Genomic DNA, 16,732 nt, shown 5'->3' with positions numbered 1-16,732 from the left:
GTTGTAATCCTCGTTGACATTGAAATACAAATACAATAGTTACGATATCATTTTTTCTTTTGAAACTTAAATTAGCAGTGATTTTCACAAAGGTTCTCTAAAATTCTGCATCATACATGAGATAAATGCAAAAAAAAAAAAAATAACAGAATATATATCACAATAAATTGCCCATCTAGAAATCATTAATTTTCCATTCAAAAGCAATAATACAAGGCCTAGAAAGTTGCTATCACCATCGGTAAGATCATTACAAAATGCCGATCCTTAACTCCAAGGTTAAAAACTGAACTCAAAATTACCAAATCCCCGGACTAGATAGATACACAACCAAATCCATTTACAAAAAACACAAAAACTAGCACTTTTCAATCCGCAACAAAAATTCTCGTCTAACAAAGAGTGCTGAACATCCACTAGCATTTCTTGGTCCACTATTTCACAATCCACCACCGATTTCGGATTGTTGAATGGAGCTTGAGATGCCAATTGAAGATTGGCTCTGTGAAGCTTGAACATTTCTTGCTCCTACTTGTCCATTGGAGAAGGATGGACCGCCGATGTCAATAACTCTATCACTACCAGGCATCTGCAGTAGGAAAAGAAAATCTGACATATGAACTTTTTTTTTTTTTTTTAATATACATATAATACATTAGACAAAGATATTACCCTTAAATATGAATTTCCAGTTTCAGACATGAAAAGTCCATATCCTTGTCGAGCTTGAAGATACAAAATGAGCACAAAACATTAATCCCAAGGAACACAAGTTTTATGAACATACAATGAGGCTAAAAAAACACAAACCCGTGCTCTCTCCTTTCTGATGATAGCAGAGTCCCTATTATATGGTCTACTAGCCTGTGTACCGTCCCGCGCACTAGTAGCCTTCTTTGGTCTTCCCCTTTTTGCCTGCATGTGAAAGAAAAAAAAACCAACATTTATGATCATGATATCCCGCAAAAAAGTTATTATAAAAAGTTACAAATTGTCAAATGAGACTTACTTTGGGTGGCCTAGATGCTGTAGGATTCTTGCATGTTTTTTTGTTATGCCCATAGTTAAGGCAATTTGAACATCGCATTTGGACACCAACTTTCATCAATTTCTTACCATCACTACTTCGCTCATCCTTGTCTTTGATTCTGTTTTTTTTCTCTCTCCCTCTTTTCCTTCTATAAGGTGGTGGTTTGATTGGCTCACCACCAACTTTGGGCCACATTTGTTGTCCATTCATGGCTGGGAGGAAAAATTGATAACATCTCTCATAAGCATCTTTCTTGAAACAATCATCAACATAATCATTGATATCGAACTTCATGAAACTAATGCAACATATTGCATGTTTACATGGTATTCCGGATAAATCCCACTCCCTACAAGCACTGGTCTTCCCAACCAAGTCTACCACAAATCTCTTGTCAAAAACTTGAACCTCAAAGTTATTCCCCATTGCCGCTCTAGCAGTACAACACTTGCTCTCCAGCTTAGTCTTCTCCAACTTCATTCTAATCCTTGGGCAAATTGGGTCTATTTGATCCATCATTAATTGACTTCTCTCTGCCATCCTATCCATCAACATAGTTCTTATTTCTTCAAGCATCTCAAGTATGGGTTTTGTTCTTGGTATGCAAAGGTATCCATTGAAGGTTTCACTTAAGTTATTATCAACCGCATCACACTTTGTACCTGTCTTGATGAAAGCCTTATAGAAATGCTTAGGGCCTTGCCTCATAAAGTCTTCATAACCTTTAGAGCACTCCTCCTTCAAATTCGCCATTTCTAGGTCAAATTCAGCTTGAAATGTACACCTCACAGCTCTCCAAAAGAGATTCTTAAGAGCATCTCCTTTGTGCAATTTTTTCCAATTAGCATATATGTGTCTTGCACAATTTCGATGCTCTGCTTGTGGAGATAAGCATGAAACTGCGTTCATTAGTCCCTGCAACCAAAAAATCAGACAATAAAAAACAAACAAATCACATCAACAACTACAAAATTGTAGCGTAACAGCTAATAAAGACAAAAGCTAATATATCACCTTTTGTTGATCACCGATAAAAGTCCAACCTTCACCCGTGCCCACGCTCAAGTCAATGAATAAGAGGGTGAGAAACCAAGTCCAAGATGCCTCATACTCAACTTCCACAACTGCCCAAGCTATCGGAAACATTTGATTATTTCCATCTCGTCCTACGGCGCATAACAACATACCCTTCAATCCAGTTTTAAGAAAGCACCCATGTAAGCCAATGACACGCCTACATCCCGCTAAAAAACCCTTTTTCAACTCATTAAAACCCATATAAAATCTTTCAAATACTTTGGTTGTTGAGTTGACTTCTATGACAAATGTTCCCTCCTTGCTAACTCTCTTGAGCTCCGCCAAATAAGATCTCAACATATCATATTGCTCCTCTATCGGGCCTCTTATATCACTAAGAACTTTCCATATAGCTCTATAACATTTTTTCTTGTTAAGTGTCAAGGCAAACCTTTCTCTTGCATCCGGTTACATTTCTGCAACCGAGTTAGTAAGTCCGGCTCTAATCTTGGGCATGTACTCTTGAGCAAGCCATGTAACGATGGCTTGCCTATTTGTTAGACTTCTATTGCAATAATGGGGAAATCCAACTCTCTTTATGACGAAAGTTTTCTCATTTTGAATCCAACCGCCATACAACCTCCAATCACATCCTCTTACACACCTTGCTTCCATTCTTTTATATTCACTCTTTTTCCAGTAAATGTCAAATCCATTAATCACGGCATATCTTTTCACAGCATTCTTGAACTGTTCATGAGATTCAAATCTCATGCCTACGCTAAACATTTCCTCATTGTGGTCACACGTAGGATCATACTTATTGACTATTAGGCTTGATATGACATTGGTTTCTTCGAAATCATCAATATCAGGTCCACTTAGAGATTGACTATCATAATTTGCATCTTCATTAGCTGCCTCATCTTCGTATAAAACAACATTGGTGGAACCCACAACTAAATCTAGAACGTCATCTGCCTCCTCTTCAATTCCCGCTTCTTCAAATTCTGTCACAATCTCCCTTGTTGCCGACTCTTCATCATCTAATATATTTGGTTCTTTATCACTCCAGTCTAATGAGCCACAATCGATGTTATTTTCATTCCGTTAAAAAATATACAAAGTTATAAACTGATAACTAAAAACAATTTCGAACATAAAGAGTCAACAATTGAATGTACTCACCATTACTTCTGATTTAACCTAGTAACACACCAATTTTCGATGAACGAAAATTGCTAGCAAATTGATGGTCAACCTGCAAGTTCAATGTTGCACACATTACATTGATTGAAGTGAACTATAAACAACACAATTCACATCTTGGGAACATTGACTACCACAACAATCTACTAGCCTTCTTCTAAGATTGATATTGAAGGTGCCGACTAACAGAGAGCGGTGAAACAACAACAAGCCCCAAACATGAAGCTTCTAACTCAGAATCATAGATGTAACAAGAATAGCAAAAATTGAAAAATACAAGATAAGTGTACTCGCACTCCAACAAAAATGATGGAAGCCGAATGTAGGGGAAAAAGAACAAACAAAAAAATAGATACACGGTTGTTATTGGGATTTTTCACAATTTTCTCCACTCAAGACAATCGTAATCGACAAAAATCAACTCGAATTTCAAAACATTCGGAGAGACAATGTACAAGGAATGATTCAATTTCTTGCGGGGGACTCTCGGATAAGTTATAAAATCTACCAAACCAAATTGCGTGCGAATTGAAGAAGAAGAAGAAGTAACCCCTAACTCTCCCAAGGCGAGGGGAACAGAGAAGCTCGGTGGCTCTAACTGCGGCTTCGTTGCATCGAGCAAACCCGATCGAGGGAGCGACCACCGGCTCTGGCTATGGAATCGTAGCGTCGGAAGAACCCGATAGCGGAGTGATCGCCGCCGGATCTGGATTCGTCGCGTCAAGCGAACTTGATGGAGGGAGCTGCCTCTGGATTTGGATTCGTTGCGTCGAGTGAACTTGATGGAGGGAGTTGCCTCTGGATTTGGAATCGTTGCGTCGAGCTGATGGAGGGAGCGACCACGTTCTCGAATTGAAGAAGAAACGAAAACCCTAACTCCTCTAATATTCCAAGCAAAGAACAACGCTTCTGTGGTGTTCTTCCACGTCAATATCCGACGTGAATTTTATGCTGATGTGGAATTGCCATGTCGGATCACTTAACGGCGATTTTTAACGGAGGAATAACTGGGGTAGATTTGGGACTAAAATAAAAATTGGAGGTTTTTTACGAGACAAAAAATAGTTGAGGGCAGATTTGGGACAAAACCCAAAGTTGGGGTTTTTTATGGAATTCGGCCCAAATCAAATAAGGGCCTAGCCTTGCCAACCGGCCAAATAAATATTAAAAAAAAAGAAAATCATCGGAAAACAGTATTAATCGAGAAAAAACCAGACACCGTCTTCTGCCATCTTCGAATTTGAAATTTTGAATTAGGGCTCGCCGAGTTTCAGTTCCTTCCACTCAGTCTCTCTCTGCCATCTCTCTCTCTCTCCCTCTCCTCAAAGGCTTGCTCCGGCGTCGGCGCTTCCGGTAAGCGATCGCTGAACACCCCCTCTGTGTGTGTGTGGGGTTAAAGAATGTTGTATGGCTTGAAGATTTGTATCCTCGCGCCTCGATTGAACATTGTTGAGGAGTCATGGAGCAAGTACCTGAGCGAGACGCTGCGTCTCGTCTCAATGGGGCTGCTTGCTTGAGAATGCATATTCGTTTTCTGCGAAACGCGCGCTTTGCATTTGTGGATTGACGCAGTCATTCTCGCCGATGGTTGTGTCCTGCATTCTGATACTCCGAATTCGCTGCGTCATGCACCTCTCTTGGCTTTTGTACGCTTTTGAAGAGGTTTCGGTGCGCTTTTGATTGTGGAAATGGAATGTTTTCATGGGGTGTGATCTGTTTCCCGAGTTGTCCTCTTGAGGTTCGCGTTTCCGTGCTCTTTTGCGTCTCGGCTATAGTTTCCTACGCAGTTAGGTTGATTGGGCCTGACCAGATCTATGTAGTCAGGGGATTTTGGCCGTGACGGGTCTCTCTTGTCTAGTCTGGCTAGTAATAATCCTTTACTTGCGAACAAACTACTTCTGCAGGGTTGGCAAATAATTCACATTCCTTATGTTTTGTCTTTTTTGTTGCTGGCCAATCACTTGATGTCAAATTCTATGTTTTGTTGATCTGCGGCGGACCAAACTTATCCCGCCTCTGGATTCTACAGATTGTGAATGGCGAGTATTGACCAATTTAGTTTTAACTTACGCGGTAGGATCATCATCTGTCTAGGGTTGAATTAGACAGCACAGTTTCTATTTTGTTCTGAGAAAGTCTTCAAGGGTGTTGGTATGAATCTAATTGGAAGTGCTGCGAGCTTACCCTTGTATGTCGACCATCTACTTCAATGCTAGTGAGTGCTGGTGTTATTTGTAGGTTCATGCTGTGTTTATACTAGAGATTCCTGTCAAAATAGATGTTTTCTCGGCCTGCTATTGTTAGATTTTATTTGCTTATGAAATTGATGAGCCGTATAAGTAGGAGCTTATGAAACTACTGCCTGTTAGTCTACTTAGTAAGGAGTATTACTTCCCTTCAAATCCTTGCCTAGACCTTGTTGACAAACTGAGCCTACTATCTGTTAAATATTTTGTAAAGATACTGGCTCAATCTCATCTATGGTGTACAGGCAATATAATTTGTGCAATGCAATTTGGAAGTCTCTTTGCACGATTGACAAAAACTTGGATTTTGCTGTTTGATCTTATATCCCACTTTGTAGAGACCCTTCACTGGTTGTAATCTCATCTATTTGTACAGCTGATACAAGTTGTGCAATGCAATTTGGAAGTCTCTTTGCACGTTTGACAGAAAATTCGATTTTCCTTTTTGATCTTACAATCCACGTTGTAGAGACCCTTCATCGGTTGTACTTTAATTCTGACTTGTTTCCCCCTATATTGCCATTAATAGTAGTATGTTTTTGCACATTTAGGGCGAATGGCATTAATATCACATTTTCTTCCAACATCTTCTTTTGCGATCATCATTATCGTTTCACTGCTGCAGCAATTTAGCATTGAAGGATGGCAACCAGATCCGCAAACATGAAAGGTTTCTTCAAGCAGAAGAAGAACACAAAATCCACTTCCAGTAACAAGGGCTCTTCCAAAAGATCACCAACTGCATCGACAAGTTCTGATGTGACTCAACCGCCTGCCCTCATATCCCATGGCTCCCTTGACCTGAAAGGTCTCTCTCTCTCTCTCTCTCTCTCTAGAATGCTAGTATTCTCATAATGTCATGTGGTCATGCGGACTTGTGCCTGGTTCACTGAATGGTACTCTACTGGGTTTTCTGAGGAAAATCCAGATGGATGCATGACGTTATACAAAAGGTAACTTGCTTGGTAGAGAGTTTCATAAAACAGTGTGAAGGTGGCTTATGAGAAAACAACTAACTCTACTGGGTTTTCTGAGGAAAATCCAGATAGATGCATGACATTATACAGACCTTCTTTCTTCCTTAAGACCTTGCCACTGCAAGCATCAACTGTCACAGACTCTAAAGCTGGATCAGAAGCAAGCGGTCCTGGATAAAATACAGTATATATAGCAGGACTTTTCCTGCTTATACCAAAGTAGCTAGATAAACTTCCCCCAACTCGCTTGTTGTAGAAGGAATGGAGCTAGATACGCTTACCTTTTATTTATGACCGAATTTATTATCTTCATGCATAAAGATACTGGATTACCTTGTAGAAAAGATTTCAAAATCATCACAAATAGGACTCGCTTGGTAGAAAGTCTCATAAAACGGTGTGAAGGAGGCTTATGAGAAAACAACTTAATGTTTGACAATTTCTTTTTCTGCCCAAGAAAGTTTAGCACTCTTTCTGTTGCACTAAAGTGGGTGCTCTATGATTTTGCAGGTGATCATGACCATGCAGAAGAAGTGCTGAGGCAGTTTGACATGAACATGGCTTATGGACCATGTCTTGGAATGACTCGACTGTCTCGATGGGAGCGTGCTCAGAAACTTGGTTTGAACCCTCCGAATGAAGTTGAAATCCTCTTGAAAGGTGGAAGAGTAAGTTCTGAGTGCCTGTGGGATGGACGCGTCTAGATTTTAACTTTCGCTCTCTGGGATTGACTGCTTCCTGTTTGTAATATATTGTGGACTTTCAAACAGTATCTTCACTTGGCATCCTTAGTCGTTGGCGCACCTAGCTGTGCACTTCTGTCTCGGGAATTAAAATGGCCAGTTGATAAATATGTCTGAAAGATCTGTTTCCCGGACTAGTTATTAATGCCAGTAACTGAATTCTGATGTTTAGAGACATGGATCCATGGGTTGGCATTAGCAATAGGTGTAATCATTTTGGGGTGAACATGAGTACAGTTTTTTTTTGTATCTGTCAGTTTCTTATTACCACTAACATCGATTTCAATCTATAAATCCATTTGTGTTGCTCCTTCCCCCGTTTCACCTGGTGAAATCATGGTTAATGACCTCCTTTGTTCAATCACTCATAAAATATCCACTTAACATTACACTCCCATAGATCTTACTTTACTTTTGTGTATTGACAATTCTATTCCCTTTCCTACAAAAATTTTATAATTTTTTATTGACGTTCTATATATGCCTTTGTATACATGGCAATCTATCTTATTTAGTGGAAAACTGCTTGTAATACAGAATTTATAGATATACATAATTATAATAGACAGTAATCAGGAAAAAAGATTTTCTTGTCCAAATAATTATTTTGGTTCATACAGAAAAATTCATTTCACGACTTGTAAAAAAATATGAATTGAGATTTTGCTATAACTTGTTAATGATGAACATACTCTTTATTGTGTGTAGGTTTATTCAAAATTGTTGCGCAAAATTTTTTTGAACCTTTTTTCAATGAATGTGGTACTCTTTTTCAGCCTCGATATCACCCTTCTTTAAATGGTTATTAGCTTACAATTTGCTGTTTCAGTTGGTAGACAATTTTGTATGTTGTTTTAAGTACTTTTAGTATTGCTTTAACAGCAGTACAAGAATCTCAATGATTTGCATATGGTGATAAATTGCAAGAACGCTAATTTTTGTTTAGAAGTACTTATGCAGGTTAGAGAAGTAGACTTGCTTTCTCTTCGATGTTCTAGCATTGCCAATTGGGTTAAGGGATTCACACGTGACATGATTTTTTCCAATATATATATATATAGGCAAAAATTCATCCGAGTATATCTTCTTTTCTTAGTCATTTTCGTGGCAGTGAACCGAAAGAAAGCAGTTTTTTTTATTTGGGTTTAAAAAAAAAAAGAGAGCAGTTTATATTCTGTTTTTTTGTGAGATAATATGAGTAGTTTTGGATAGACGACTAGGGTCAAATGCCGTTTTCCCGTGAATGATGATGGTAAATTATTGGCCAACAAACAAAATCAAGAAACTAAGAGGATTGAAAAGTTAATTTTAAGGGAGATCACGAAAATCATCTTTACTTCCCAAAACGGGAAAATTATAAAAAAAAAAGTCTTAAATTTATTGTACCTTTGTCAATTTAGTCCTAAATCTTTTAATTTTGCCAATTCAATCCTAACTTTTTTCCATTTGTGCTAATTTAATCCTAAATTTTTTTTATGCTAATTCAGTTTTAAATTTTTTACATTTGTGCCAATTCGATGCTAAACTTTTTGTAATTTTGTCAATTTAGTCCATCCGTCTATCTTTGGTCGGCCGGTGCTAACGTGGCACGATCGGCGCGCAACTTTTAATGAATTTTTAATATTTTTTAATTATGTATTTATTTTTTTAATTTTTTTTCCATTTTCTTTCTTACGGTTCATCTTCTTCCTCCATAGTAGCTGGCCTGTCTTCTTTCTCCTTCCTCATTAGCAACCGGCTGGAGGTGAGGTCCTCGTTGGCCACTGGTGCCAACGCTAGGCGAGCTCGGCCGTCACGCCCCAATCCCCGGGCCCACAACAAACCTACCAAATCGCCTCGGGTAAAAAAAGGACGACGTCCTAGGCACGTCATCGACCCATTATTATTATCTTTTATTAACGCATGCGGAACGTGTAATTCCCCAAATAATAAATTAAAAGCGGGGATAGAACAAGAGGAAGTCAAATCAATCAACATTAACCAAAAATCACTTTTATTTAACTATCTTGTTAATCCTGGGAAGTACGTACATACAAATCCTATCTCGGGGCCACTTTCTACAATTCTCAAAATATTAATTCGGGATTGGGGGTTAACACTACTTCAACTACTCAAAAGGGAAGTCAACGTCCACATCCTCCATAGAGCATGCTCTTCATGGCTAAAGCCTGAAAAATGATTAATAACAATGGGTGAGATATAAAATCTCCGTGAGTCAACGCCTAAGTCCGAGTAAGACACCGACTCGCTCAAGGCATCCTAAATAGGTAGGATAATATCGATAACGGATCAATAGCGTGCAACTTATGCCACGCTATAACTACCACATAGCCAAGTACAATATCACGGTGAATCCATAATCACATGCAAACTTACCCCGCCTTGGTCCACACGACGAACAATTCATATGTATACATGCAATCGTTTGCATACGGTCAAGGCAATTAATTAGAACACCCATCACAACTCGCATACGCAATGCACCACACGTGTTTCAATTATTAGAAGTCATTAGGCCTGGCACACTAGTCGGTTTGTGCTCTACTGGCATAACCGGACATCGTCCCATTTCTTCGGCAACGGCGACCGTTAAGCCGTGTGATTCCGATCGTCACGGCACGGCTAATAGGCATTCTCGTAAGGAGCGTCGATCCGTCAGAAGCTGCGACCGGCATCCGATTAGTCCGGCGTCACGAACTGTCGTGCATCTAATAAGTTGTGTGATTCCGATCGTCACGACACGAGCTTATTAGGTTAACCCTCATGTGACCACACAAGCACGCCAATAATCAAGTCAATTTATATCTTCGCATTTAATTCAATGCACTCACAAACAGTCGTGCTCAAAACTTGGCTCGATGCCATTTTTATGCTCAAAATTCAATCCACACGTGGTCATATAGATATACAGATCATCCACAAGATTTTGCATCTATAAACAAAGTGATCAATGACATTAATCCGGACAAGCAATAGCCAATATACGATCGACCAATAATAATACAATAATCGCCCAATAATAATAATAATCGTACAGTAATAATTAATTAACAGCAATTAATTAACCAGACTATATTTAATTAGCTTGACTTGATTAATTAATCCATATTCCAGTTAATAAATCAAAATATACAGTGAGCTCGATTTCAGATAATAATTCTATCACAGACAATTAAATTATTTAGCCCTAGCTAAACAATCTAATTAACAGTTAATAATATTAAATCTATCCTTAAACGTAGTTAATGCCCTATTCAGAGTTTAGGGGTTAACTCACAACTATTCCACGGCACGAGGCGAGTACTACAACGATTCTTGAAAATCCTCGGGCACGAACTCGGGCATGGCCGGATCACCGGCTCAGAAACTCGGTCACGTGGGCTCAATTTCTCGGTCACTTGGCCCGCAGTCTCGGAACACGGGCTCGGCCACTCTGCCCAATTTCTCGGCCACGCCCAGGCTCACAGGCACACTTTTCCGGCTCACGGCCCAGGCTCACAGGCACACGGGCCAGGTTTACAGGCACACTCCCTAGGGTCAGAACAGGGCACGGCCGAGAGAGGTGAGCTCGGTGGTCGCTCGGGCGGCGCGGGTTCTCGACAAACAAGGGCAACAACGGCTTGGCGACGACCGGTGGCTGTGAGTGTCGGGTGGGGGTACGAAACGGCTGGAGGCGACGGCCCGAGAGGGTGAGGTCGTGAGTCGGGGCTGGCGGTTCGAGCTCGCGTCGGTGCAAGCGATGGTTGTAGTTCGGCGACCAGCAGGTGGCTGGCTCGTGGCTCGCGACTGGGCTCGGGCGGGCGCGGCGGCGCGAGCCGCGTTGGCCCTTGGCCCAGGGGTGTCCCGACGGTCGCGGGGTTAGATCTCGACTGTTAAGTCTTCGTGGGTCGCGGCGGGTCTGAGTTCGGCAAGCGCGACAAGTGACGGAGGATGTGACGATGATGGTCAAGTGGGGATGAGGAGGCTGGGAGCAGAAGGAGTCGCGGCCACAATCAAGAGAAAGAAGAAGAACATGCAGCAGAAAGAAGAGAGAGAAGGGGAGGCGTCGCGGTCAACAAGTCAAAATGAGAGAGAGATATAAACGTGGGACCAAAACTTGGGGGACAAGGGGGCTGTTGGGCTGACACTAGAAGAAAGAAGAAGAAAAGTAAAGAAGAAGCAGCATAAAGGAGAGAGGGTGAGAGGGAGAAACGTGCAGAGGGGAAAACTTGGGGGCAAAAGATGATGATGTCAGCAAGGATGTCATCAGCATGGGGATGATGAGGTTGAGCGGCCGAAATGATGGGTGAAGGAAAATTCGACTGATTTAAAGAATGGGGCCCACAAATTCAAAATCAAATAAAATCCAGAGGCATTTCAATAAATTAGTAAAATGGATACCGATAGTTATTTGGCTCAATCGATTGAGGGCAAAATTGAGATTTTCGCATTTAAGGTTCAGACAAAATTAAATTTTTCGCCCGACTATTCTTGGTAAAATGAGTCAAAGTTTGACAATTCAAACTTGACTTTTTCTGACAATATTTCGGAACAACCAATCGTCGACTTCTAAAACCTCAAGATCAAATTTCACTTTCCACACTGGAATTTATAATTTTTCCTATGGACATCGAAATTCCAGAACGTCACGTTAGCCTCGCCCAGATTTGGCGAGGCCGAGCCACTTTCGCCATAACAGTTCAAAATAAACAACGATCTCTCTGTGTGTCTTCAATGGGAAGTTGTAGCGGACCGAAAGATGCAGACGAGAGAAAATGGGATCCCCTCTCTCTCTCTCTCTCTCTCTCTCTCTCACTTTATTATTCTCTTCTTCTTCTTCTTCTTCTTGTTCTTCTTCTTCTTCGAAGGGTGACAGTCGTTTCTTCTTCTGTGAAAAATAAATTCAAAGAAATTTAAGGATCTTCTAACTTATCACATTTCATCCATGTGAAGACAACCCCTTCTGACCCAAAAAAAACAGAAGAAGACAACCCCTTTTGTGTCCCACCAAGTTGCCCAGGATTTCGAGCATCAATGGCTGCGTTGCTCGTCCAGACGCTCCTTCCTCCCTGCCATTTGTCATCTTGACATTTAAAGATCAATCTATTAAGCATAAGAGAAATGGCCCTGCCCAAAAGCCGGGAGGACCCAAATCTCACCTCCTGCCATTGATTCCGTTGCCGTCATTGGGCGAAGTTGAGCTCGCCTAGTGACGGTGACGGCGACGCCATGGCTAGAGAGGCCAAGCTCGTCCAGCGACAACGGCGCTGTCCTTGCCCGACCGCAGTTTGTGGCCTGTGAGGACCTGCCTCTAGCCGGTCGCTAACAAGAAAGGAAGAAGAAGACGAGGTTACGAGGAAGAAAATGAACAGTAAAAAGGGAAAAAAAATAAAAATCAATAAAAATATTAAAATATTATTAAAAATTGCCCGTCAGCGGTGGCCGATCAAAGATGATCGGATGGACTGTATTGACAAAAATGCAAAAGGTTTAGGACTGAACCGACACAAATACAAAATGTTTAAGACTAAATTGACAAAATTAAAAAGGTTTGGGATTGAATTAGCAAAAATACAATAGATTTACGACTTTTTTTGATAATTTTCCCTCCCAAATTGAATGGTAGTACCATTGTCACATTCCAAAACTCTCAATTGCCATTCTCACCTTTTACAATAGATTTCAAGTTATTACCAAATTGTCATTTTGTTTTCCAACCTGCCCACCACCCTGCCGCACCACCTCAAGGTCAGATCGAGGTCGGACGACCTCCATTTGGCGACCATGGCCGAGCTCTGCTACAAAGGTTGCAGAGCTCGCAAGCATGTCATAGAGGATCATGACCGCTCATGGCCCTTACCAGCTCAATGTTTGACCTCTTACGGTCTAAAGCGGCCGCGAGTGGCGGGCTCAGGCCGAGCTCGCATGGCCTTGCTGTCGTGAAACATGAACAATCTCGTTCCACGTTGGATGTGGGGAGAGGGTTGCGGGTCCGGGTCGGTTTGTGGCCCACGTGATGGGGTGGCTCTCATCATTGTTGTGTTGTGTTCTTGCGTGTGGGGAGAGAGAGAGAAGATAGTAGGAGATGTGCATGAGGGCAACGAGTCTTTTTGGGAGATGCACAATACTACTATTCAAAATTAGTCACGTCGGCGATTTCCGATAAAGTTGGTCAAAATGAGTGAATTGACAAAAATATAAAAAATTTAGGACTGAATTAGTACAAAAAAAAAGTTTAGGACTGAATTGGTATAATTGCAATGCGTTTAGGACTTTTTGGGTAATTTTTCTCATGATACATGTGAAGTAGATAAAGTGCAGAATTCAATCAATACTCATGAAGAGGCAAAGAGTGGATTTTCCCATCCGGACTGACTCTTCCTAAATAATGATTGACCTACGAAAGATAACTGGATTCGCCTATAAAGGGATAAGGAGTTTTGAGTGCTTTAGGTTTGGGCCGATGCGGATTGGAGTGAAAGTTGATCTTTCAAATTATAGAAGGAAGTCACTTAAGGTATTATCCGCTTTTATTCATATCTCTAATTCGATTTTGGACTTCTTAATTTGTGACTCTATTGTGCTGCGAAACAAATCGAACTTTCCAATTATCTCATATAAATTGAGGGAAAGAAAAAAAAATATCTTTGCTTCTATTGATGTATATAATTTAAATCAATGAGACATGATAGGGATTTAGCTACTTACATGCAAAAGCAATGAATTTAACAAAATTTCAATGGAGAGAGAGAGAGATTGCTTATCTTCACCATCTTCTCCTAGATTATTCATTTCTGACTCATCTTTAACTTAACAAAAAATGTCATTTGGTACTTAAGTCGATCCACAGACATTCAGCAGCCACACATAAAAAAAAAAAAAATTGTACTACAGATTAAAGGAAACGTCCGTCAGCATAGTCTCTTTGGCTCTGTCTGAAGCCAAGGCTCTCTTCACCGGACATGTGTCATTATTTGAGTGGAACAATCATGCCACATAAGCTGATGACATGGTGATTGCTAACCACTGAATAATTTCTCCTCTTCTTCCAACTCGGCCAAGGTCTCCACTGAATTATAAGAGATAATCTGTGCTGAAATTTCAACACCTCTCCATGGATTTCAGCAAACGGTTGTAAGACAAGAAGAAGATGAAGATGGTCATCTATGGCGGGCTCTCTGAAATCACTGCTGAAATCTCAACACCGAAAGAATTAAAAACCAGATAAATTGACGATCCCCGATTCCTTAATCACTAAACGAAACTCGTGCAATATCGGAAACGAAATGTGGAAACGCGGATAGTAAACGAACATACCTCCGGCCATTGATGAAGACGATAATCACGAATATGTGTGTTGAAGGATTAGTAAAAACGGGATGCTACTAAGCCAATTACCCTCTCCGAAGCGATGGTGTGTGCTCTCTGTCAATGTACATCCTGAAGTACGTGAGAAGCTGACCACGTGAAAGATGCCGTAACTGCCTTGTTTTTAAAAAATTGTCCATAGGGAGCTTGACTTAGATAATCCATTTAAACTGATGTCTACCCCTTATAGATAACTATCTCTCGTTAAGGCGGTTATTGGGCGAAATGGTTATCATATAAAATTAATGTGTGTAATATAGTATTGACAAAATTTAAATATTGATATATCATTAACGTGGGATTACAAATAAATAAATATAACAAACATCCTCTACGTGAAATAAATCAACGAAGTCGGCCAAACGAACACTCCCCGGAACTAAAAGATGAAATTTCAACACCTTCTCCTACCCCCATGAAGTCAACAAACGACAGCGGACAAGAAAATGAGAAATTTGTGTGTCTGAAGCAAAAGCCGGGATTTACGGGAGTCATGTGTCCGCAGCACATGCTTTTCTTCGTCCAACCTTGCCAAGGTCTTCACCAAAATTCAAAAATGGCGGCTGCACTGAATTATAAGAGATGATCTGTGCTGAAATTTCAACACCTCTCCATGGATTTCAGCAAACGGTTGTAAGACAAGAAGAAGATGAAGAAGGTCATCTATGGCGGGCTCTCTGAAACCACTGCTGAAATCTCAACACCGAAAGAATTAAAAATCAGATAAACTGACGATCCCGATTCCTTAATCACTAAATGAAACTTGTGCAATATCGGAAACGAAATGCGGAAATGGGGATAGTAAATGAACATACCTCCCGCCATTGATGAAGACGACAATCACGAATATGTGTGTTGAAGGATTAGTAAAAACGGGGATGCTACTAAGCCAAGTATCCTCTCCGAAGCGATAGTGTGTATTCTCTGTCAACGTACTCTCTAAAGTATGAGAAACTGATCACGTGAAAGACGTCGTAATTGTCTTGTTTTTAAAAAACTGTCCCTATGGGGCTTGATTTAAATGACTCATTTAAACCGACGTCTGCCCCTCTCCCATCGGGACGGTTATTGGGCGAGATGATTATTACGTAAAATTAATATGCATAATATAGCGTTGATAAAATTTAAATGTCAATATATCCCACACAAATAAATAAATATAACAAACATCCTCTACATGAAATAAATCAACGAAGTCGGCCGAACAAATACTCCCCGGAACTAAAAGATGAAATTCCAACACCTTCTCCTACGCCCCGCGCACCCCACCCCCAATCCCACAACTACCACCCCACCCCCGCACCCCCCACTCCCCCCGCCCCCGCAAAACCCCAACCCTCTCCCCCCCCCCACATGAAGTCAACAAACGACAGCGGACAAGAAGAAAATGAGAAAGAAAGCCGGGATCTGTGCGTCTGAAGCAAAAGCCGGGATTTACGGGATTTAGGTGTCCGAAGCGAACGCTTTTCTTCGTCCAACCTTCGCCAAGGTCTTCACCAAAATTCAAAAATGGTGGCTGCACATGGGTTTGAAGCAAAGTAGTCGTATCTTGAACGGTGCTGGCAGCAAGACGCTTTTCTTCGTCCAACCTTCGCCAAGGTCTTCACCAAAATTGAAAAATGGTGGCTGCACATGGGTTTGAAGCAAAATAGTCGTCTAGCACTGTTCAATATACGATTGTTTTTCTATAAATAGAACACTTAAAAACACATGACGACATGCCACAGAGTCAAGTGGGAGCTTCAGCATTGGAGAGAGAGAGATTTAGCTTCGTCAGAGAGCGCGCGACAGAGAGAGAGAGAGAGAGAGAGAGAGAGGGATCCGGATCCCCTGCCAACATTGCAGGGAATCCAGACGCGAGAGAGAGAGAGAGAGAGAGAGAGAGAGAGAGAGAGAGAGTTAAGGGTGTGTCCCTGCAAGAGCTGTCTGTCTTATCCTTGTTCGCATTTTGGTATGAGTGTGCCTTGAGTTGCCCTATGACGATGACGTTTGCGTATTTTTATCATGGCGCTTCCGCACCCAACACCTTGCGAGACTAAGTTCCATTACTTCATTGTCCTTCTTCAGGTCGATGTTTACGTCGATATTTCTAGGCCCGTACCAAATGACCCCGAAATCGTGGCTGTTGAGGTGCCGTGAGTGTGTCTCGCTGTTGTTTGCGGT

At 41.1% G+C, this 16,732-nt stretch overlaps 2 protein-coding genes across 3 annotated transcripts; one reads left to right on the top strand and one right to left on the bottom strand.

The window, feature by feature from the left end:
• Positions 1-412: 412 nt before the first annotated feature.
• On the bottom strand, positions 413-2,986 carry LOC125312816. Of its 2 annotated transcripts, none has more exons than XM_048272426.1 (5): positions 2,868-2,986; positions 1,010-1,945; positions 814-915; positions 673-729; positions 413-589 (listed from the first exon to the last, which is right to left on the bottom strand). In XM_048272426.1, the coding sequence occupies exons 2-5, from the start codon at positions 1,937-1,939 to the stop codon at positions 440-442; spliced, it is 1,239 nt and encodes a 412-aa protein (XP_048128383.1). In that variant the 5' UTR covers positions 1,940-1,945; positions 2,868-2,986; the 3' UTR covers positions 413-439. The 2 variants fall into 2 exon arrangements, with proteins under 2 accessions (XP_048128383.1, XP_048128382.1); XM_048272425.1 differs by lacking the exon at positions 2,868-2,986 and adding an exon at positions 2,045-2,239.
• Positions 2,987-4,465: 1,479 nt separating this feature from the next.
• On the top strand, positions 4,466-7,397 carry LOC115744028. Its single transcript, XM_030679102.2, has 3 exons — positions 4,466-4,609; positions 6,128-6,310; positions 6,990-7,397. The coding sequence occupies exons 2-3, from the start codon at positions 6,145-6,147 to the stop codon at positions 7,181-7,183; spliced, it is 360 nt and encodes a 119-aa protein (XP_030534962.1). The 5' UTR covers positions 4,466-4,609; positions 6,128-6,144; the 3' UTR covers positions 7,184-7,397.
• The last annotated feature ends 9,335 nt before the right edge of the window (positions 7,398-16,732 follow it).

This window comes from Rhodamnia argentea, chromosome 11 (assembly GCF_020921035.1).
Source record: "Rhodamnia argentea isolate NSW1041297 chromosome 11, ASM2092103v1, whole genome shotgun sequence".
NCBI classification, from domain to species: domain Eukaryota; kingdom Viridiplantae; phylum Streptophyta; class Magnoliopsida; order Myrtales; family Myrtaceae; genus Rhodamnia; species Rhodamnia argentea.
The sequence above is the reverse complement of the archived record's forward strand: the minus strand, read 5'-3'. Positions and strand labels throughout refer to the sequence as shown.